Source organism: Felis catus, chromosome E1 (assembly GCF_018350175.1).
Source record: "Felis catus isolate Fca126 chromosome E1, F.catus_Fca126_mat1.0, whole genome shotgun sequence".
Lineage (NCBI taxonomy): Eukaryota > Metazoa > Chordata > Mammalia > Carnivora > Felidae > Felis > Felis catus.
Genome location: NC_058381.1, coordinates 19304445 through 19327717, shown reverse-complemented (window position 1 = coordinate 19327717; position 23273 = coordinate 19304445). Strand labels below are relative to the sequence as shown.

The following is a 23273-nucleotide window of genomic DNA, read 5'->3' as shown; positions in this document are numbered from 1 at the left end:
AGCTATGTTTTAAAGATGGCAGTCTTTGCTGTGCAAGGTCCTAAGAAACCACAAAAAGGAGGGCCGTCCCACAGAGCTATTCAGATCAGCAGCTCGTTAGCGCTTCATAAGTATAATAAAGTTCTATTGTGGCGAGCCATTATACTACCTTCCCTAATACAGTAAAAAAACAATAAAATAGTAATAACAAAAATTATAAACTGAAAAACAGAACCACTCTGCATATAGTTTGCAGTCAACAATGTGTAAATAAAAGCCCAATCCAGTCTGCTAAGGGTTCTATTTGTTGTTTATTCTTTGCTTGCTTTTTAATAAAGACCTAGGCGTGATTACCAACGATTAGGAGGAGTTCTGCCACGCTAACAGAGCATACTGCTAATTGAGGGCTAGGGGACCTCAGACAGCTAAACTAAGCATTTCCCCCAGCATATTCACAGGGGACTTTCAAGCCCCTACAGCAGTTCTCGAGAACTACAGATCAGTTGTAAGTGCAGTTTTAAATATTTACATTAAATTCTGTACCCTAAAAAATGATACACATTCTACTCTGATGACCACAGGACACTTTTAAAGCAAATACATACCACCATTTTCTAACCACAATTAAATTTTTTAAAATCTCCAAAAAAAACTAACAATTTAGAACAATAAAACATTCTTCTAAATCAAATGTGGTATCATTCAGTAAGAGACTAATAGACAGTCTCATAAATTAATAAGAGACTAGTAAAAACAAAGGGGGTGGAATCAACAGACATGCAAAAGAAAACATGCAAATGACCTAGAAACAGAAATGATCCTGAACCTCACTAATGCAATGAATAAAATGAGATGCTCTTTTTTACCTCATTAAAGACTGAAAAACATGTAGTCCTGGTGAGGATGCAGAAAAACAGGCATTGTAATTCATATTGGTGAAAATGTGACATGGTATAAATATTGGGAAATGTAAATCTAAAAATAACTATTAAAAATTTTAAATTCAAGGGGCACCAGGGTGGCTCAGTCGGTTAAGCATCCTACTTCGGCTCAGGTCATGATCTCACGGTCCGTGGGTTCGAGCCCCGCGTCGGGCTCTGTGCTGACAGCTCAGAGCCTGGAGCCTGCTTCAGATTCTGTGTCTCCCTCTCTCTCTGACCCTCCCCCGTTCATGCTCTGTCTCTCTCTGTCTCAAAAATAAATAAAACATTAAAAAAAATTTTTTTTTTAATTCAAATGTCCTTGACACAAAATCCCAGTTTTGGAATTCTAGTCTATAGAACTAAAAGCATCAGTTAACAAAAATATATGAACAAAGATACTTACTTAAGGATTAAATGTAAAGTCAAAAACCTGAAAAAAATCTAAGAATCCATCCATTCACCGTCAAATGGTTGAGTAAATGAGGCTCATCAGTGTAACAGAATATTACCCAACACTTAAAGGAATGTGTTAGATCTCTATCAACTATTTTGAGGAAGAGCCAAGATACACTCTAAGGTAAATAAAGCAAGCTGCAGAATGTGTATAAAATGATTTCATTTTGGGGCTCCTGACTGGCTCAGGCAGTGGAGCATGTGACTCTTGGTCTCAGGGTCATGAGTTCAAGCCCCACACTGGCTGTAGAGAGTACTTAAAGGAAAAAATATATGTGTGTGTGTGTGTGTGTGTGTGTGTGTGTGTGTGATTTCATTTTAAAATATAATCACCAGTCCATGCATGTACGTGTATTTTCATTTGAATGTTTTTATGAGCAAGTAGATATGAATGGAAGGATACGTATCAACCAACCATTAACACTGGTTAGCTCATAACTAATATGCCCAGGAAAGAGTGAGAATACATTAAAAAAATAAATAATACATTTTTTTTAATCCAGAAAGATTTTAAAAATCTAAATTTTTTAACCTAGAAACGTACTAAGAAATATATAAAAGCCAATTTCAAAAATCTCAGATGTTCCAGATACAAAAGCCACATATTACATGATTCCATTTGTATGAAATGTCCAGAATAGGCAAATCCCATAGTGACAGCAGACTTGTGGTCACCAGAAGCTAGGGTGAGAGAGGAATAAGAAGTGATTGCTAACAGGTATAAGGCTTCTTTCTGGGATGATAGAAATGTTCTGGTATTCGTGGTGATGGTTGCACAACTTTTTGTATATGCTAAAAACTACTGAATTGTAGGCTTTAAAAGAGTATATTTATGGTATGTGAATTTTATCTCAATAAAATGAATAAGTAAAATCTTGGGTAGGAGCAGTCTGACCAAAAAAGCTAAGAGACAAAAAGACAGAGATGACTACAGACAAATTTTAAATACCTAAACAGCAAAAACCAAATGAAACAAACAAAAAACCATAAACGAAGTTTAAAAAGAGAAATTAAGTAAAAGTGTACAGACAACACACAACTTACAGGGTGCTTGGGTGGCTCAGTCATTAAGTATCTGACTTTGGCTCAGGTCATGGTCTCATGGTTTGTGAGTTCGAGTCCCACATCAGGTGAGATCGAGCCCTGCTTCAGGTGAACACAAGCCCTGCTTTCTGGTGAGCCCCGCTTTCTCTCTCTCTCTCTCTCTCTCACCCTCGCTCATCTGAGCCCTCTCTCTCTCTCTCTCTCTCTCTCTCTCTCAAAATAAAAAAACACCTTACAAATCAATAAAGAACAAACAATTCAATAGAAAATGAGAAAGTCATGTAAGATACACAAATAAAGCAAACATCTGCAAAGATGTAGCTGTGATTATTCAAATATAAATTCACTTAAAAGTAGTACTGAATTTATAGTAGCTTTTTACCTCTATTTTCCCAATAAACAGAAATCCCCCAAAACTACTCTTCGGACATGCTCCAAAACAACCTAGCATGAAAAATGGTGTCCTCCCAATGGAAAACTGAGGACACAGACCTAAGTGGAGTACCATAGCATCAAAGACTAAAGGATTACCGAAGTTCACTTATTTAGCCACCTAATGCATAAGTTCCCTACCTGGTATTTCTACAAAGTATTGAATCATTCAGCTGATTATGAACATCTACATCCACAGGCAAGTCATGTGGGAGCCCAGTTTATGTTTACTCAGCTAAGAGTATTTCTCCCAAAGTGGCAAAAAACAAAAAATGTATTACCAAAACAAATAAAATAAGATTAACACCCTGCTCTATTTTTTAAAAATTATAAGAGCCCCTTAAAATTAGCAGTTCTTATAGTACCAATTTCACTATAGATGGCATATGTGGCATCCGACCTTCCTCGTAAAATGCTATGAAAACTGTTTGAAAATATCTAAAATGAATTATTAGACAATTTCATTAGCACCAAGTAGGTACACACCTAAGTACATGCAAATAACACAACACAAAACCGATGAACTCTAACAGGGCAACCCGTGCAATGATTATTAGAAAAACTATGTTTAACACTGACAGAAGTATCAGTCTTCTCTGGTAAAAAAATGGAACTAAAGAACTGTTTTATTTTATTTTTTTATTTTTTGCATGTTTATTTACTTTTGAGAAAGAGAGAGAGAGAGAGAGAGAGAGAGAGACACACACAAAGTGTGAGCGGGTAAGGGTCAGAGAGAGAGAGAGAAAGGGAGCAGGTGAGAGGCAGAGAGACGGGGAGCTGTCAGCACAGAGCCTGATGCTAGGCTCAAAGTCACAGACTGTGAGATCATGACCTGAGCCACAGTCAGAAGTTTAACCAACTTAGCCACCCAGGCACCCCACTAAAGAACTGTTTTAAATTTTTAATTGAGTGGTATCATTTATTTTCCCTCCAAATAATTTAGGTATGAGTATGTCTCTGTCAAGGCCAGTGAACAAAGAGACCTAAAATGATCATAATTAGAAACGGTCCCCTGAAATGCGGTGCTTACAGAATGCTAAGCCCAAAGCGATACATACACCTTAGTTAAAATAAGCTAGTTGACATCTGGACATAATAGAAATGATTTTGCCCTGCTCACCTTATTCATGTTGTTTTCATCAACCACATCCTTGGAGATATCCTGAATGATTTCTGGACACAAGATAAGGAGAATGATTTGCAGTGGCCAAACCGCTGCTTTACGCTTGGTGCTTTCGGCAAAACCATCCACCAAGTCAAACAGTTTTTCTGCACACTCTATGGGGAAATACAATTCAATGATATTACTAGATGAGAAGAAAATCTCTGGCATTAAATTAAAAGCCAGCACTAACCAAAAACCCAAATGCCACATTTTTAAAAGATAAACTTGGAAGTTCATGTAAACAATTAAATTCATTCAGGGAAGCAGACAAGAAATATTACATTGTCTGTATTAAAAGAGCTATCTTGATCCACCCTAAAAAAGGTCAAATGGCCAAACTTGTGTTTAGTCTCAACGCACAGGGCCTTACGCAAAGTGCGATGTACGCAAGAAACAAAGACTGGACAGCCTCCCAAAAGGAATCACCAAAGCTCTCCAGGAGTCTGTATTCTCTGCCTCACAGCTGTGTCTCAAGAATTCTAGGGAAGGATGTTACCACTTTATACACATCTCCCTAAATACAAAATAAAGCCTCAGCGCACAAAAAAGGGCTTTCTCTATAAAGAAGAGCCATCAAATATTCTATCCACAACTCTAATTAGAGATTAGGGCTTCATTCCAAACTTGTTTTGCTATTTGCTCAAAGGAAAGGGAAAGGATTGAAGGTCATTTTGAAATATAAGAGAAAGATACTATTTCCTATTTGATATCAGGGGACAAGATGTAAAAGCACCTTAACAAAAATGACCTTGAAAGTGGTAGGTTTTTACCTCATAAGTAAGAGTTTAAAACATGAGTAAGTCAATCTTATCCTTACCAGCCATATCAGTCTGTGGAATCTGGTACAGCTTTGTAAATTCATCTGGATAATTTTCTACCCAGTTCCAAAATGCCTACAAATAACAAAACATATGTTTTTATATGAAAGCGGGGATATTTTCATGGTACAGTAAATAAAATGTCCTACAACCTCAATTATATTACAAACTCTAATTTCCTTCATAAGAATACTGCAATGCATTCCTCCTAAATATTAACGTGAAACTACCACTGAAGTCATGACTTTTGACTTAAAATAGTAAAGACAGCAACATTTATAACCAAAATTTAACAAAACTTTAATGTCAAGGAGGTCATAACTTACTTTTTCCAGGCTATTTATAACTGCTAACTGTGCAACCTTCTTTAGGGCTTTAAATTTAAATGCTGTTTCTGGAAAAAAAAATTTTTTTTAATTAACTCTAAAATTAATTAGTTAACACAAATACAATTCAGAGCTACTAGTAAAGAAAAACAAAAACAAAACACCCAACACTCCTTTTACATACAAACTTTCGTTCCAGTATTATTTGTTTTTAGTATTCATTTATTTCTGAGAGAGAGAGAGAGCGCACATGCACATGGGGGGAGGTATGGAGGGAGGTGTGGGAGGACAGAGGATCAGAAACCAGCTCTGTGCTGACAGCAGTGAGCCTGATGTGGGGCTCAAGCCCACAAACTGTGAGATCATGACCTGAGCTGAAGTCGGGCGCTTAACTGAGACACCCAGGTGCCCCCATGTTCCAGTATTATTTGTAAGCAATGTGAAGATAAAGACAATTAATATAAACCAAAAACGTCACTGGCTATGTCCACTGAAGACAAAATTCAATGAAAAGCAAATATGCCCTGAATTTCAAAGATTGCTTTTTTCTTTTGTTTTTAATAACTAAGTATAAAACACATGTCATTGTAGAAAATTCAAAAACTACACAACAATCTAAGGGGAATTTAAAATATCATCCATGCTTCCACCATTCAGAATCACAGTTAACAGTCTGGTAAACTTTCTTCCATCCATTTTTGAGTGCATATGTAACACTAAAAGCTAAATCAAACCTGTTTTCTTCATTTCACATAGTATCCCAAATTTTTCCCGTATCGTTGATAATTCCTCATACATATATTTGACAATCTAAGTATGATAGTAACTATTACTTAACAGTTACAACGTGCCAGATATTTTCAATCTAATACACTTAATTCTTCCAAAATCTTAACGTTTTCAGATATTACAGATGAGCAAATTGTGTTTCTGAGGTTACAGGTCTAATAAATTATTGAATTGGGTTTCAAAGCCATAGTCTGTCTTTCAGGATATTTAAGTCGATGGTTAAAGTTATTTAAACGTTTTCCAATTATATGTTTAAGGTATTTCCAATACTGGGGCACCTGGGTAGCTCAGTCAGTTAAGCGTCTGACTCGAGGCTTGGTCATGACCCCAGGGTCATGGGATTGAGCCCGCGTTAGGCCTCATGCTGAGCGTGGAGACTACTTGGGATTCTCTCTCTCCCCCTCTGCTCCTTCCCCACTTGCACACATGCTCTCTTTCAAAAAAGAAAAAAATAAAAAATAAAAAAAAGATATTTCCAATATCTCACTATTATAAATAACACTAATAACACTTTTTTTTTTTAATTTGAGAGAGAGAGAGAGCACGAGCAGGGTAGAGGGGCAGAGGGAGAAAGAGAATCCTAAGCAGGCTCCACACCCAGCAAGGAGCCTGTCACAGGGGCCCAAGTCCACGACCCCAGGATGGACCTGAGCTGAAACCAAGTCAGGCACCGAACCGACTGAGCCACCCAGGCACCCCAATAAACACTTTATGTCCAAATCTTTTCCATATTAATTTTTTTTTTTTAGGATAAGATCTAGAAGTAGAACTGCCTGGTTGAGGAGATGAATATTTTTTAAGACTCTTGATAAATACTGCCAACCTGTCACTTGCCCATCCTTTTCATCATTTAACATATTTGTTTTTATTTTGCTCAAGTGATTGTTCAAAATAGTAGACTGCATTTTTAAAAAAAGACTAAACATTTCTCCATATGACTATCTTAGATACTTTCTCTTCCATCAATATATTGTCCACATCTACAAAAAGATTTATACAGGGAAAAGATGAGGCTTCTATAAACTATTTTACTGGTAACAGTTCCTTGGCAGAGAACTCCGCCTATGGACTCTGTTTTAATTGACGTATAATTGACAAAAAACGTTATACTAATTTTAGGTATACAACATAATGATTCAGTATTTGTATATACTGTAAAATGGTCACAAGTCTAGTTAACATTCCTCACCATACATAGTTACACAACTTTTTTCTTGTGATGAGAACTTTTAAGATCTACTCTCTTAGCAACCTTCAAATACGCAATTAACTACAGTCACCGTGCTGTACATTACATCCCCATGACTTTTTATTTTATAACTGGAAGTTTGTCCTTTTTGACCACCTTAAATCATTTTGCCCGTCACCCTCACCCTTTCCCCCACTTCTGGCAGCCACCAATCTTAATCTGTTCTTTGTATCTATGAATTTGGTTGTTTTTGGTTTTGTTTTTTTAAAGATTCCACATATAATGAGACTGTATGGTATTTGTCTCTCTCTTAGCATAATTCCCTTAGGGTCCATTCGTGTTGTCACAAATGGTAAGATTTCCTTCTTTTTTATGGCTGAATAACATTCAATTTCAACATATATAATATATATATTCCACCTTATATATTATATGTGTACATATGTAAACATTTTTATATTTTATATATAAATATAAAAGTATATTTTATATTTTACATATTTATATATACAATATTTTATATAAATATAAACATATGTACATTTTAAATATATACATATATATATATATATACACACACACACACATATATCTTCTTCATCAATTCATCAGTCAATGGACACTTAAGTTGTTTCTGTATCTATCTTCCCTAGTATAAGATAATAGTGCAATGAACATGGGGTGCATATATGTCCTCAAGTCAATGTTTTCATTTTCTTTGGATAAATAACCAGAAGCAGAATTGCTGGATCATATTGTAGTTCTACCTTGAACTTTCTGAGGCACCTCCATACTGTTTTGCATGGCAGCTGCACTGACTTCCCTTCCCACCCACAGTGTACAAGGATTTCCTCTTCACATCCTCACCAACACTTACTATTTCTTGTTGTTCTGATAAAAGCCATTCTAAGAGATGTGAGGAGATATCTCAGCGTGGTTTTGATTTGCATTTTCCTGATATTAGTGATGCTGAACATCCTTTCATGTACCTGTTAGCCACCTATATGTCTTCTTTACAAAAACATCTATTCAGGTCCTTGGCCCACTTTTTAATTACATTTTTTTTGTTATTGAGTTGAATGAGTTCTTTACATATTTTGTATATTAACTTTTCCCAGTATACAATTTGCAAATATTTTTCTCCCATTCAGTAGGTTGCCTTTTCGTTTTGTTGCTGTTTCCTCTGCTGTACAGAAGCTTTTAATCTGGTGTAGTCTCTCTTGTTTATTTTTGTTTTTGTTGCCCCTTATGGACTTTTAATGAAGGGACACGGGTACTTACCATATTTACATAAGTATATTTCTAAGATAGAGATGAGTCTTCAAGCAATAAAACTGTGTATATAATTTAAAGGTCGTATTTTTCTGGACTTGCGAATGAGCGATTTACTCTCTAAGTCAGTTTTAAAATACATCCCTCCAACTTTCTTTGCTCTTGCTCTCCTCTGATTTCCAGATGATGGCAGTAGACTTCACAGTACTCTTGAGCCTTTTTGCCTTCCAAGTTCGTTAACCTTACCTTTACGACAGCTTGAATGTGTTGTACACAGTAGTCTATTCTCAATTCCAACGTATATATCTTTTTTTTTTAATTTTTTTTTTATGTTTACTTATTTTGAGACAGAGAGAGAGAGAGAGAGAGAGAGAGAGAGTGTCAAAGTACAAATGGGGGAGGGGCAGAGAGAGAAGGCGACACAAAATCCGAAGCAGGCTCCAGGCTATGAACAGTCAGCAAAGAACCCGACGCGGAGCTCGAACTCACGAACTGTGAGATCATGACTTGAGCCGAAGTCGGCCGCTTAACTGACTGAGCCACCCAGGTGCCCCTGTATATGTCTTATTACTCTAGTTGTACAAGTTTCTGACTGGACAGCCTACCCACACCTCAAAGTCAATAAATTTCGATCTAAATTTGTCATTTTCCTGGCTACCTTCCATGCTGCCATCAACCTCTCCTCTCCTTTCTTGCTTTAATCAGCTTGTTCTGTAATACTTGGTGATACTTCTCTTTAACCCCATGTATCTAAATTAATCACCAAATGCCAGGTGATGTATTTTATGTATTTTGTGTGCTCTACTTCCCAAATACCATTACCAAATTGATCCCCACCCTATCCCATTCCATCCAGACCTGCATTACCTTCATTTCTCACTCACATTTCTTCCTCACTCATACGACCAAGTCCCAAAAGCTCATACAACCTTCTACCAAGGCGTCCTGCAAATTTCAAGCAAAGTGGTATATCTAAAATAAAAGCTTGATCCCACCTTAAACCTTTTTTTCCATCATTTCCCATGGCCATTAAAATAAAGTCACATAATCCACAAGCACAATGGTGTAACACTTGGCTCTAGAAATGAGCAGATGTGAAATGAATCTAACCCTGCCACTCACTAGCTGTCTGACCTTGGAAATGTTACTTAAGCCTCAATTTCCTCATCTACATAGGGGATGATAATACTATCTGCTTCATAGGGTCACCGTAAGCATTGATGACAAAAGGCATTAAACTGCATAGAATGATATGTGGCCCGTGCTGAACATGGAATAAACATCACCATGCCTTTATTAATACGATCTGGCCTACTCTTACGCCTCCCTATCTTGCGCTTTTCCTCTTAACCGCTCCCACCCCCAAACACATACCTCTTCCCTCATGTTATGCTCACCCTATTTGTGTTTGGCACGTTACTTTGCAAATACTTTGATAATGTATTTCCCTCATAAACCAGGTCATGAGCTCCATACAGACAGATGTTTTATTAATCTTTGTAAACCTAGCACTTAGCATGGTTTCTTGCACACAATTTCTCAACAAATGCTGTTGGAGTGAATTTAAAACACATTACTAGGGGCGCCTGGGTGGCTCAGTCAGTTAAGTGTCTGACTTCGGTTCTGGTCATGATCTCAAGGTTCATGGGTTCGAGCCCCGTGTCAGGCTCTGCGCTGACAGCTCAGAGCCTGTAGCCTGTAGCCTGTTTTGGATTCTGTGTCTCCCATCTCTCTCTGCCCCTCCCCTGCTCGCACTCTCTCTCTCTCTCAAAAATAAACACTAAAAAAACAGAACAAAAAAAAACCACATTACTAATTTTACTATTCATATTACAGGAAGTTTCCAGTCCTTTCACCATTGTCACCTAGAGCCATCTTTTGCTGGCCTATTCAACATCAGTTGTTTTTTTTTTTTTTTTTTTTTTTTTTTTTTTATAGTTTACACATTTATCAGTTAAACCCTAAATTTATGTTCACGAGGGGGCTGTATTCCAATGGGGATGACTTACCACAATAAAAAGAGTCATTTATTCACACAATTAGTTTCTCTTATTTGAATATGGAGAACCATTTAAATTAATTATTACAGATTGAACATCTCTATGAAACCTGAGGTTTTAAACAAATACCTACTCCTGGACAACCAGATCTAGATATCTTTTTTTAAAAAAATTTTTTAATAAAGTTTATTCATTTCTTTTGAGAGAAAGAATGCATGTGCACACACACAAGTGGGGGAGGGGCAGAGAGAGGGAGAGGGAGAAAGGATAGAGAGAGGGAGAAAGGATAGAGAGAGGGAGAAAGGATAGAGAGAGGGAGAAGGGGAGAGGGAGAAGGGGAGAGGGAGAAGGGGAGAGGGAGAAGGGGAGAGGGAGAAGGGGAGAGGGAGGAGGAGGAGGGAGAGGGAGGAGGAGGAGGGAGAGGGAGGAGGAGGAGGGAGAGGGAGGAGGAGGAGGGAGAGGGAGGAGGAGGAGGGAGAGGGAGGAGGAGGAGGGAGAGGGAGGAGGAGGAGGGAGAGGGAGGAGGAGGAGGGAGAGGGAGGAGGAGGAGGGAGAGGGAGAAGGGAGAGGGAGAAGGGAGAGGGAGAAGGGAGAGAGGGCGAGAGAGGGAGAGAGAACGAACTCCAAGCAGGCTCCATGCTATCAGCACAGAGCCCCACTTGGGGCTTGAACTCACAAACCACGGGATCATGACCTGTGCCGAAGTTGGATACTTAACTGGCTGAGCCACCCAGTTGTCCCCTAGATTTATTTCTGAAATGTCCCTAAACAGTTATAAAAAACCACAAAACCACATATACTTCTGAAATTTTATATGGAAAGAAAATCTCTAAATTTTATCATCCTTAACTTCTTAATGCTTACTGATAGATACTAAGATCTTAAAATTTCAACTGTGAATTGATTTGTGGTTTATTATAGTCTAAAACAACTGCTATCCACTTAACATAATAGCTAAAATGATCCATTTTTCTTTCTTTATTAAAGTTACTGAAAGTGATTTAATTGTTGCTTGGTTTTATAATAGTAATGACCTAAAATTGGTAATAGAGATAGAACAGAGCCTTACAGTATTGATCTATATAGATACAGCCTTTTTAAATCTCTGGTGAACCAGTTATTGAGTTTAAAACAAATGTTAAGAAAACTATCACTGGGGCGCCTAGGTGGCTCAGTGGTTTGAGCACCCAACTTTGGCTCAGGTCTTGATCTCAGTTCATGGGTTGGAGTCCCACGTCAGGCTCTGTGCTGGACCCTGCTTCAGATTCTGTGTCTCCCTCTCTCTCTGCCCCTCCCCAACTTGTGCTGTCTCTCAAAAAAAAAAAAAAAAGAAAAGAAAAAATTACAAAGTGTTTTGATAATGACACTGCAGAACTGTTGAGGTTTTCAAAGTTAATATAACTAAATCTTCTTTTATGTCAGACACTAGAAACATTTTTCATAATTCCTTAATCAATACACAAAGTAAAATTAAAAAGTTGAATCATATACTATAAAGTTTCGCATTTAAATTAGACAGGATTCAATATCACAGAAAACTAAAAACAATTTGTGTGAAATGAATGTAGGTATTTATACTCAGTTTATTAATAATGCTCATTGATATTTGATTTATATTAACTTTCAGGTTTCCCACAAAAATTCTCTCAATTCCTTGTGACTGTTTATTTTCATCAACATAATCACACAAAGCATTGCCCAAAGCTTCAAAATCACATATTAAGCATTGTAATATCCCCATGGATATAACTTCAGATGTAATCCTCAGGGACTATAACTGAAATGTACAAGGAAGCAAAAGGCACTGGAAAGATAAGAGACTTGATAATGCTATAAAGTCAGAAAGTCATTAAAAGATCTGAAAACACAAATGTCAGAAATGAGATTCCTGACGCAATTCTTCCTTTTGTCATAAGATCACAATCTTCTGGTTCCATTCTGTAATGACACTGATATCCTGCTAAACTACCTGCTTTTAGCACTATAACAGCTAAACAGGTAATTGCGATAACGTATGGCTACCCTTAAGTAATGAAATTCTAGAAAAATTAAGTAACAGCACCTTTATGCTCTCTTTGTTAAAGCAAAAATTATGGTTGAACAAAACTTTCCATTGCCAAGAATTAAGATACTCATTTTTTTTTTGTTTTCAAAGGCTCAAAAATTTTTGAACCATTAAGCACTATTGTCCATTTCACAAGGATATGTGCATTATCAAATCCACCTTGATGTTCCAGTTCAACACAGTTAGTACAAAAAACCTGTACATTCAAAACACTGGCTTTTCACCGACAGTGTTTAGTTTCAGATATACATCTACACTTACCCTTTAGGAGTCGTTTTAATTTTGCACAATCCACATTGATATACTGTAACAATTCTATATCATGAACATCAACATTGTCTTCTGAACAAACAGTCAATTCCTGTAACCTGAAAAGTAAAAACCAAAAATAATTTATCTTAAGGAAAGTCTAAAACTCTGAACTGAACAGATTCTTCTCACCCCAATGATAAATTTGTAAGAGAAAATATACATACAAAAATAAGACAACAAATAGTTATTTTTTTTTTTTAATGTTTAGTTATTTTTGAGAGAGAGAGAGAGACAGAGCGCAAGCAGGGACAGGGCAGAGAGAGAGAGAGACAGAACTGGAAGCTGGCTCCAGGCTCTAAGCTGTCAGCACAGAACCCGATGCGGGGTTCAAACCCACAAGCCATGAGATCATGACCTGAGCTGAAGTCAGACATCAACCAGTTGAGCCACCCAGGCACCCCAACATTAAATATTTCTTATAAAATTTAAAGGTACATAATTAATTTCAAGGGATATGATGAAAGGAACCATAGGCTTCACTGTGTATATACCAAACCAAATCACCACATTGTATACCTTAAATACATATAATTTTTATTTTTAAAAAAATCATAGCATGTGGATAACTGGTGAAGCAAAGACGCCTAGGTATTTGAAATACTATTCTCTGTGTTATGTGTATTTTTGAAATTTTTCTTTAACAAAAAATTTTTTAATTCAAATTTAAAATTTTTTTTTTCCAACGTTTTTATTTATTTTTGGGACAGAGAGAGACAGAGCATGAACGGGGGAGGGGCAGAGAGAGAGGGAGACTCAGAATCGGAAACAGGCTCCAGGCTCTGAGCCATCAGCCCAGAGCCCGACACGGGGCTCGAACTCACGGACCGCGAGATGGTGACCTGGCTGCAGTCGGACGCTTAACCGACTGCACCACCCAGGCGCCCCTAATTCAAATTTTAAATTATAAAATAAATTTTATTAACTTCTGATCACATCAGCTAAACTTCAGAAACATGAATGGTACTATCAACAATAGCGAAATATGTAGAGCCCAAATGTCCATCGATGGATGAATGGATAAAGAAGATGTGGTGTGTGTGTGTATATACATATATATATACACATATATATGTATAGTGTGTATATACATATATATACATATATATATGTATATACACACACACACATACACACACACACACACACACATATATATATATATATATATATATACACATACATACAACAGAGTATTACTCAGCAATCATAATGAAATCTTGCCATTCACAACTACGTGGATGGAACTAGAGGGTATTATGCTAAGTGAAATTTGTCAGAGAAAGACACGTATCATATGACTTCACTCATATGAGGACTTTAAGAGACAGAACAGATGAACATAAGGGAAGGGAAACAAAAATAACATAAAAACTGGGAGGGGGACAAAACAGAAGAGACTCATAAATACGGAGAACAAATAGAGGGTTACTGGAGGGGGGTGTGGGAGGGGGGAATGGGCTAAATGGGGAAGTGGCATTAAGGAATCTACTCCTGAAATAATTGTTGCACTATATGCTAACTACCTTGGATATAAATTTAAAAAAAAATAAAAATTTTAAAAAAGAAACATGAATGATATTTTATCTACATTTATAAGATACATTTACTTTGTATTGAAAAAATGAGTAAGCCTTTAGTCCTTGCAATTTTCACAATCTGTGTGTGTATTTATGTGATTATTTGATTAATGTCCCTCCTTCACGAACTTATTCCTATAAAGGCAAGAATCTTTCTAAATCCCCAAAATTTCCCTTAAATATGAAGTTATCACAAATGTAGAAAAATTTAACACTCAACAAATATAGATATTTTTTAACTGATAAAAAAATTCACATAAGCCTTAATAAAAATTTCTCCTCCATTTTTCACTAACAACCACAGAAGTCAGCTTTTCAAAAGTTGACATTGTTAATCTATTGAATTGTGCTCCCTAATGAGGCATATTCATTATTTCAATTAATAGATATCAAAATGTAAGCAGATAAATGGAATTACTAATGTTTGTAACTGCAGGGAGATGGTGAAAAAGCACAAATACTACAAAATCTTATTTATAATATTAACTGGGATTGTAACCATTTTAATGCAATCTTAAACTGGCATTACTCACCATACTAAACCTTCAGTTGCTAAATATAAAATCAATCGATTCCTTCCTTCGCAAATTCCTCTTCCACTCACTTTAGTCTGCAGATGTATAGCTAACATTAAAACTATTCCAAGCACTTACACTAACGCTCTTCATATCATCAGGGTGAGAAAAGCTTAGCAGTTCACACTGGGAATAAGAGGGTCCTCAATACTGATTTACACGCTAAAAATTCCACGGCTGCTGCAAAGAGTCTAGGAAATATGGAATAGGATTCCTTAGGAAACACAAATTAATAAATCAGCAACACCAACTTTTGAAAAGCTGACTCTTGTGGTTATTTGTGAAAAATGGAAGAAAAGTTTAATTCTTTATACAGCCCAGTATTTCCATAGAAAAGGGGTGTTTTCTGAAGCTTAATTGTCATTTCTGAAACACAGAAATCAAAGGGTAGTTTGAGCAAAAGAAGTGAAATGGAAAACTTACCATTAAAGCATCCAGAAAGAACAGATAAACTGAGTAACAACAAAAAGTTATTTAAAGTATATAGAAATAAAAGAGGGGCACCTGGGTATCTCAGTCAGATAAGCATCCAACTTTGGCTCAGGTCATGACCTCACAGTTCTGGAGTTCAAGCTGACAGCTTGGAGTCTGGAGCCTACTTCAGATTCGGTGTCTCCCTTGCTCTTTGCCCCTCCTCCACTCATGTTCTCGTTCTCTCTCTCTCTCTCTCTCTCTCTCTCTCTCTCTCAAAAACAAGTAAATTTTAAAAATTTAAAATTGGGGCCCCTGGTGGATCAGTTAGTTAAGCGTCCAATTTCGGCTCAGGTCATTAACCCAGGGTTCATGGGTTCCAGCCTCGTATCGAGCTCTATGCTGACAACTCAGAGCCTGGAGCCTGCTTCAGATTCTGTCTCCCTCTCTCTCTGCCCTTCTCCCACTCATGCTGTCTCTCTCTCTCTCAAAAATAAACATAAAAATTAAAAAATATATAAATTAAATATATAGAAATTAATGAAAACAAACCCCCCCCCCCACCCCAACCACCACCCATCCACCCAGGTCCAGAAATGAAGAGGAAAATGAAAACCAGAGATGATTTTGAAGACACGGTCTTATCTTGCAACAAAGGAAGCACAAAGGTGGGTAGGCTTTTTCCTCTCCTTACCCTAGGGGTTTTGGTCTAACATCTATATGGGACTGAATACAAAACCTTATACCTTAATAGTGCAGGGAGTAGAACTGGGGTCCTGGAAAAAACAAAAGACTAGCAAGAACTATGCACTTCCTTAAAAGAGGGTTGCACAGAGAGAGTCAAAGAATGAAGGAAGGGTGGAAGGGGGAAGAAAAAATCTACCAGCACAAGATGTCTATCTGCTCTGGCTAAGTTTTGGGTAGGGGAAAAAGTCACCCAAGGGCTGTTACCTGATAAGGGTTTGAGGTCCACATTTATACTATCAATACAATCCAGGGATGAGAAATTAACCAAAAAAATAAGTCCAGAGCTGGGTACTTGGCAAAAACAAATGTAAATGCAAAAACCATCACTAGGACACTCCCAGGAGTGTCAGTGTTCAGTCAGTTAAGCATCTGACTTCAGCTCAGGTCATGATCTCACAGTTCGTGAGTTCGAGCCCCACATCAGACTCTCTGCTATGAGCACAGTGCCTGCTTTGTATCCTCTGTCCCCCCCCCCCACCCCCCCCACTCCTTCCCCACTCCTTCTCTCTCTCTAAATAAATAAACTTTAAAAAAAAATCACTGAGTCTTCTGCTTCCGGTGGTTTGTCAAATCAGATATTCCACAGGACCCTCCCACTACAAAACAATTAGATCTATTACGAGTGTGCAACAATTCTGTGGAGAAAGCAGCTGATCTTCTACATCAAAGAGTATTATGAGCCACAGAACATGTATATACTTCAGCAGAATAATAAACTTAAGATCTGTAGTCCATATTCCCCTAAAAAAATCAAAGGACAGAAATATCAAAAGCTAGGGGCACCTGGGTAGCTCAGTTGGTTAAGGGTTCAGACTCAATTTCAGCTCAGGTCATGATCGAAAGCCCTGCATCACGCTCTGCACTGACAGTGAGGAGCCTGCTGGGGATTCTCTCTCTCCCTCTCTCTTCTGCCTCTCCTCTCCTCCACTCTTTCGCGCTCTCTCAAAATAAATAAACATTAAAAAAAAGAAAAAAGAAATATCAAAAGCTAATGTTAAGCCTAAAAGAGAAACATCTGTGGACAGGCAGAATAGTCAAACAAATGTTCATGATATTGGTCCATTTAATTTATATGACATATAAACTCAATCTTCAGAAAGAAACTGCCATTCTAGTCACTTGCAATAAGCCACCTAATCCTATGACAGCAATGTCATAAGATATCTGTATCTAAATTAAACCATCAGAATGGTCTTTTAGGTGAGTGGTCTTCTAACAAGATCATCTCCTATGTCTGGCACAAGCTAAATTAAACAGCAAACGCAGTCGTCTGAAACATGTATTTCACAGATCCCATTTCTGAGCAGTCTGCCCCCTGAAAGCTAAAGAAACTGGCTTATTTTGGAGACATTTAACTTCTCTTCTGGAAACTGTGAACTAGGTTTGGAAAATACACAAAAGCATATTTACATGTGTTGCATATTTACATGTGTTACACATTTACATGTGCTAATGCTGCAAAATCCTATAAAATGAAACCTTTGGGTGACTAGAACATTTCTCAGGTTTTTAAAAGGTGGCATATTTGCTGTGCTTTATAAAGCAACTCATACTTGGATATGCTAAAAACATTTTATTCTTTTGATAATTTTCTACCTTCAATGTAAGATTATTTCAAATAAGCCGGTACAGTCATCATTTAAACAAAGAAGGGGTTTTGTTTTTTGTCTTTTACAGTTTCACACCACCTATTCCCTAGGCGTCAGGTACCTTGCTACTTCATCTAGTTTAATATTACTCAGAATATAAAATGTTATCACTCAAAAAATTTCATGAGGACAATTTTCTATTGTATAAACATTACCTAATATTATCAATCTTATTACACCATTGAACAAAATTTTAATTTTCTTTGCACCAGTTCTGAAGAGGGACTGAAGAATATTATTGCCTGGCATCACGACTATAAAAATGTTGTATTTATTAAAAAGATGGCAAGATTTTGAAGTTAGCCAAGTCCTCAAAACACTACAGCACAAATTTTCTAATTATGATGTATGTTCTCATTCACACCTGTTGGAAAACAACGGAAGAATGACCAAAGCTGACTAATGGAAGCCTGCTGTTCACACAACACAGACAAGTCAAAGGATAAAAGATGTACCAGTAAACAAAGAATAAACAAACATAATTAAGGACCCATTTGACTGTACCTGTATACGATAGGCAAATCATTGGTAAGAAAGCAAGTTCCAGAATTACCTGCTACCATCAGTTATAATTCTATTCCATAGAGCACCATCTATATACCAATTTCTTCCCATCTATAGCATATCACATAGTGATTTTTATCAGTAAAAGCTTAAATAATATTTATCATATAAACTTGAAGCACAACAGTAAAAATATGGTTAAAATGGAAGTTTAGAGTAGCAGTCTAATATAACGAACCTAATAGACTCTGACCAGTCTGACTTAAAAATTTTGGGTCCTCCGTGGTTTGACATACCGCCTTGATAAATTCTTTGGGTATTCGTTGCTTATCTGTAAACTGGGGGAAGTATCACCTACATTTCAGAGATAGTATGAGAATAAAACAGCACATTTGTTGTAAATACTAAAAAAAAAAAAAAAAAAAAAAAAAAAAAGGAGCTTTTACAATTCATACACTTAGAACACAGTCCACTTTCTGGAGAAGTCTACTTTGCAAATTACTTACTTCCTTGTGCTTCCATATTGCTAGGTTTTGTTTTCGTTTGGTAACTTAGAATCTTGTGATAAAGAACAGAGCTGGGAGGTCACTGGAATTCTGACTACTCTTATCAGTTATTCTATCTGATTAGCTAATCTGATTAGCTAATTCCATTTAAAGGAATAAAATGTTAGAAAGGCCAACCAAAACCTCAAACCTAGTGTTCAAAACAAAAACCTAATTATGGGTGATGTATCATCCTAAAATTTGGACTTTCAACCTCCTAACAGTACTCACAATTGTACACATCAATATCACAATGTTGCACAATAAAACTTTCAAAGAAATCAATGCATAAAATTTATACAAAAGCCCAAGTCAAATTCATTTCTGTCAACTTTTTGTTTTTATGCAGACAAAAGAAAACTTCTAAAATTTTATTACCTGCAACAGTCCTATGTACATTTACACACTAACCTGGTAGAGATGCGACTAAACACTGCATTGAAGTTGTTGCAGCTGAGAGAAAATAAAACCCCAGATGCAGAATTCCGAAGTTCAGCTGCATGTTGGTTTCCTTCACGACAGGTGTGAAGAAAATGGCAGATTTCTGGCAGCAACTGTTTGACCAGCATCGTTTCATCTAATCTCATTGTGTCCTTTGGTTGCTAAAATAGAAATAATCACATAATTCTGTAACTTTCTTAAATTTACATGTAAAGATTCTCTGCTATGAAAATTTTCAAGCATACATTAGACTTGACATACAATAGTGAACAATGATATATTCATACGGTAGTTCAATACAATAACACATCCATCACCTAGATTCAACAACTGTTAATACTTCATCGTGTTTGCTGTATCCACCTATAGTTAGTCTAATAAAGAGAATGGTTCCATCTTTGACCTCTGAGTCACAATAAAGGCTCCCATCCATCCTCCCCAGCATCATCCCCCACACCACCACCACCACTAGTCCTGTTTGTTCCCTGTTCACCAATTCCCTACATAATAAGCCTTCCCACTCCTGGGAATCCCAAGTTTATTGTGAGTTCTAAAAAAAACTTTATTCATATTCATTTTTGAGTGCATTGTGTCATCTGTCTCAAATCCAAATACATTCCTGGATGGGCAATCACACCTGCCTTTTAGAGGACTGCCTAAAACACATAGATATGTACTTATTACAAATAATTTTATTTTGGTTGAGCCATTTCAAAGTAAGTTACAAACATTATAACACTTCGTCCATAGGTACCTTAGCATCTCTCAAAAATAAGGACATTCTCCAATATAACTTCAATACAATCACATCAAAGAACAAAAATACAAAAACAAAAACAAAAACCAATTCCCCTTGTATCAGCTAATACCCAATCTATATTCAAATTTCCCCAACTGCCCCGAAAATGTCTTTCATAGCTTCTTTTTAATTTAGTCAGGACCCAAAAAAGGTTCAGATGATTGCAGCATGATTCCTTTACTCTCTTTATGCTAAAACAATCTCTCCCCACCACACACTCCTTATACTTCATTTTTACTTTCCATAACATTGATTTAAGAAAATGGGCCTTACAAAATGTTCCATATTGTTGATTCGATTTTTTCTTTGTAGTGTGCCTTGTCTTTCTAGTTACTGTATTTTCTGTAGCTGGGACCTAAATCTAATAGTCTGATTAGATTCAGATTAAACATTCAGGTAATTCGGCAAAGTACATATTGTATCAAATCAGGAGCACATAATCCCAGGTGGTCCCAATATTAATGACACACCAAGCTTGATAATTTTGGTGTTAACACCAAGATCTCTACTTTATAAAGGAAATGTCTATAATTAACAAAATAACCAATAGAGAAGCTATCCTGCAGATATACTGTTCCGTATCACCTAACAGCTAATATTCATGTAAGAATGACAATTTTGATATACCAAGCATGATGACCAAGAGCAAAATTTTGGACAACTGTGTGCTATGCTTGATTCTGTAATTGTAATCCAAGTGTTTTCAGATGTAAACACACTGAAAAATATGGACAGCAAATAAAGAGACATCATAAAACCCTGCAAAATTCAAGTGGCGATGCCAATATCTTATAGGCCAATCAAACAAGAGAAATGTTGAAACTCCAATTAATAAACAAGTAATAATTACAGAAGTATGCAATCTTTTGAATAATGGTCATACATGTAGGAACAAAGAATCCTCAAATTCTACAAAATTTTACTCATGTGATTTTGGTAAATATTTGATCATTTTCACTCAGTTATTTCAACTACTTATATGATAAACATGCACTTGTAGGCTGTTCTTCTTAAACTACCTCAACTTACTTCAATCTAAAAATGAAAATCAACAGACAACTATAAAATTATTGAAGGCAATTCCGAAAAACGCAACTGTTCGATGATATGAATAGCATTGTTTTTTAATTGTAAATTCAATGAAAAAAATTTATACATTGTCAACAGAACAAAGTAACATATATTTTATGTATTATATAAGTTATACCATGCCCATTTATTAGAGTTTCAGTTAGGCTATCTCCAAAGAGTATCAATTAAACAAGAGCCAATAATAGCAGTAATCATTCTCCAAAATATATTGACCATTACCTCTCAGTTATAAATGTTAACAGAGAAGAGCTATGGGACCTCCATTCAAACACGGATATGGCTCATATACTGGTATTTACAATCAAAGCAACAAGAGGAATACAGAGAACTGATTCAGGGTAAGTTTAAACTGTCCATCTTCACAATTACATCATCCTATTTAACAGTGCTTCTGCTCTTTCACTCCATTTTACAAATGAACCACAGCACACCACAAATTAATAGAAAGCACCAAGCTAAAAACAGAACTAGCTTACCCTCGATTTAAGCAGAAAACCTATTAACACTGTCTGACAATTTTGGAATACGGTCAAGGGTCAACAAAAGTTTAAAACATTATGCTGAGGTTTGGTGGCCTATAGTGTAAAACATGTCTCTTTTCTCAGGATGTACAGTGGAATGGATGTAATTATTTTTCCAACTCCATACTCTACCCCTTCCTCCAACACTGCTGACCATTCCCTCTCTTCTCAACCACACAATCAGTCCTCGCCTCCAAGTGCCTCCCAACAAGGTTTACCACAGAAAACTGTAGCATGTAGAATACAGAAGCAATTCTGAATAAAGGCAAAAGACATGCCAAAGAAGAGAGAATATAATAATTTAAACTCTAATATTTAGTGAACAGACATTTAAAATGAAGGTAGCTCCTACCATGTTCCGGTAAGAATTAAGGCCGCTAAGTACAGAATCACCTTGCTTTATACAACGAAAATATTCTTGACAAATTCTAATTAAGTCATGGTTGAAACATAATGAGGTAACTATTCAGAAGAAACCGAAGAAAGAACTGTTTTGTATTCAACTACTCCTCCCCGTATCTATTTTGTATGTTCATATGTACATAAAAAAAGTGTTCTTCAGGTAGGATCTATCAGCAATAGTTATAATTTTTTAAAGTCTCCTTTTATATAGATTTGAAAAGTAAAACCCTAAAATCAGATAAAATACTAAAATGGGGAAAGAGACAAGATTACTCCTGGTCTTCCTGTCACATTTTTTCACAGCTAACCAATGCTACAGGCCTAACAATATCTGGAGAAATTAAGTAAGTCAAATGGTGGCTTTTTTCATAAACTCTTCTAAAAAACCTGAAACAGGGGCGCCTGGGTGGCACAGTCGGTTAAGCATCCGACTTCAGCCAGGTCACGATCTCGCAGTCCGTGAGTTCGAGCCCCGCGTCGGGCTCTGGGCTGATGGCTCAGAGCCTGCAGCCTGTTTCCGATTCTGTGTCTCCCTCTCTCTCTGCCCCTCCCCCGTTCATGCTCTGTCTCTCTCTGTCCCAAAAATAAATAAACGTTGAAAAAAAAAAAAATTAAAAAAAAAAAAAAAAAACAACCTGAAACAGATATGCGGCTCAAGCTTAACACTTTATAAATAAACTTAGTATCTATTTACAAAAGATAAGAAAATAAGTTTCTCTTGAAAACTTGTCTGCACTCTGTTAACTTTGTTAACAAAATTCGTACTCATATGTCTTAGGCAAAAAAAATCCATAGGACTTTTCTTGTCCATATACATTTTGGTACAGCAGATCATTCTCAAAACTGAATTCACAAAATCTGCCTATTTTAGATTTACTTACCCCAGCAAGACATTTTTCCAGTGTATCCAATATAATCAACTGAGAGAGATACAAATTTTTTTCAGCAGCTTCTCCAAATATTCTCTAAAAGAAAAGATATTCACAACACTAAAAGTTGGCTACTATTCCCTACTACAAATCAGCACATATCTGAAAAGGGACGAAGGATTAAGAAAAAAAAAAAAAATCATGTTTTCCATTTTACCTCCCAGATTAGACTGTATTTAAATCTATTATTTGTATTTTATCTTAATGCTGAAAGAATATTGCCAGGCAAATGAAAATGCTGGCATTTATTACAGTCTGTCATTAGTGTTGTAACAGTAAAAGAAAATAACTTTTGCTTATACTTTAAAAATACA

The 23273-nt window shown here is 36.4% G+C and overlaps 1 protein-coding gene across 11 annotated transcripts in view; it reads right to left on the bottom strand.

The window, feature by feature from the left end:
- NF1 (neurofibromin 1) overlaps window positions 1–23273 on the bottom strand; it is a 248922-nt gene that overhangs the window by 170756 nt on the left and 54893 nt on the right. For all 11 annotated transcript variants that reach the window (XM_023243531.2, XM_023243534.2, XM_045044229.1 and 8 more), the window contains exons 3-8: window positions 22912–22995; window positions 19187–19377; window positions 12717–12823; window positions 5141–5208; window positions 4814–4889; window positions 3952–4109 (exon numbers count right to left, since the gene is read on the bottom strand). In XM_023243531.2, the coding sequence (XP_023099299.2) occupies window positions 3952–4109; window positions 4814–4889; window positions 5141–5208; window positions 12717–12823; window positions 19187–19377; window positions 22912–22995 (684 nt within the window). The remainder of the gene's footprint in view (window positions 1–3951; window positions 4110–4813; window positions 4890–5140; window positions 5209–12716; window positions 12824–19186; window positions 19378–22911; window positions 22996–23273) is intronic.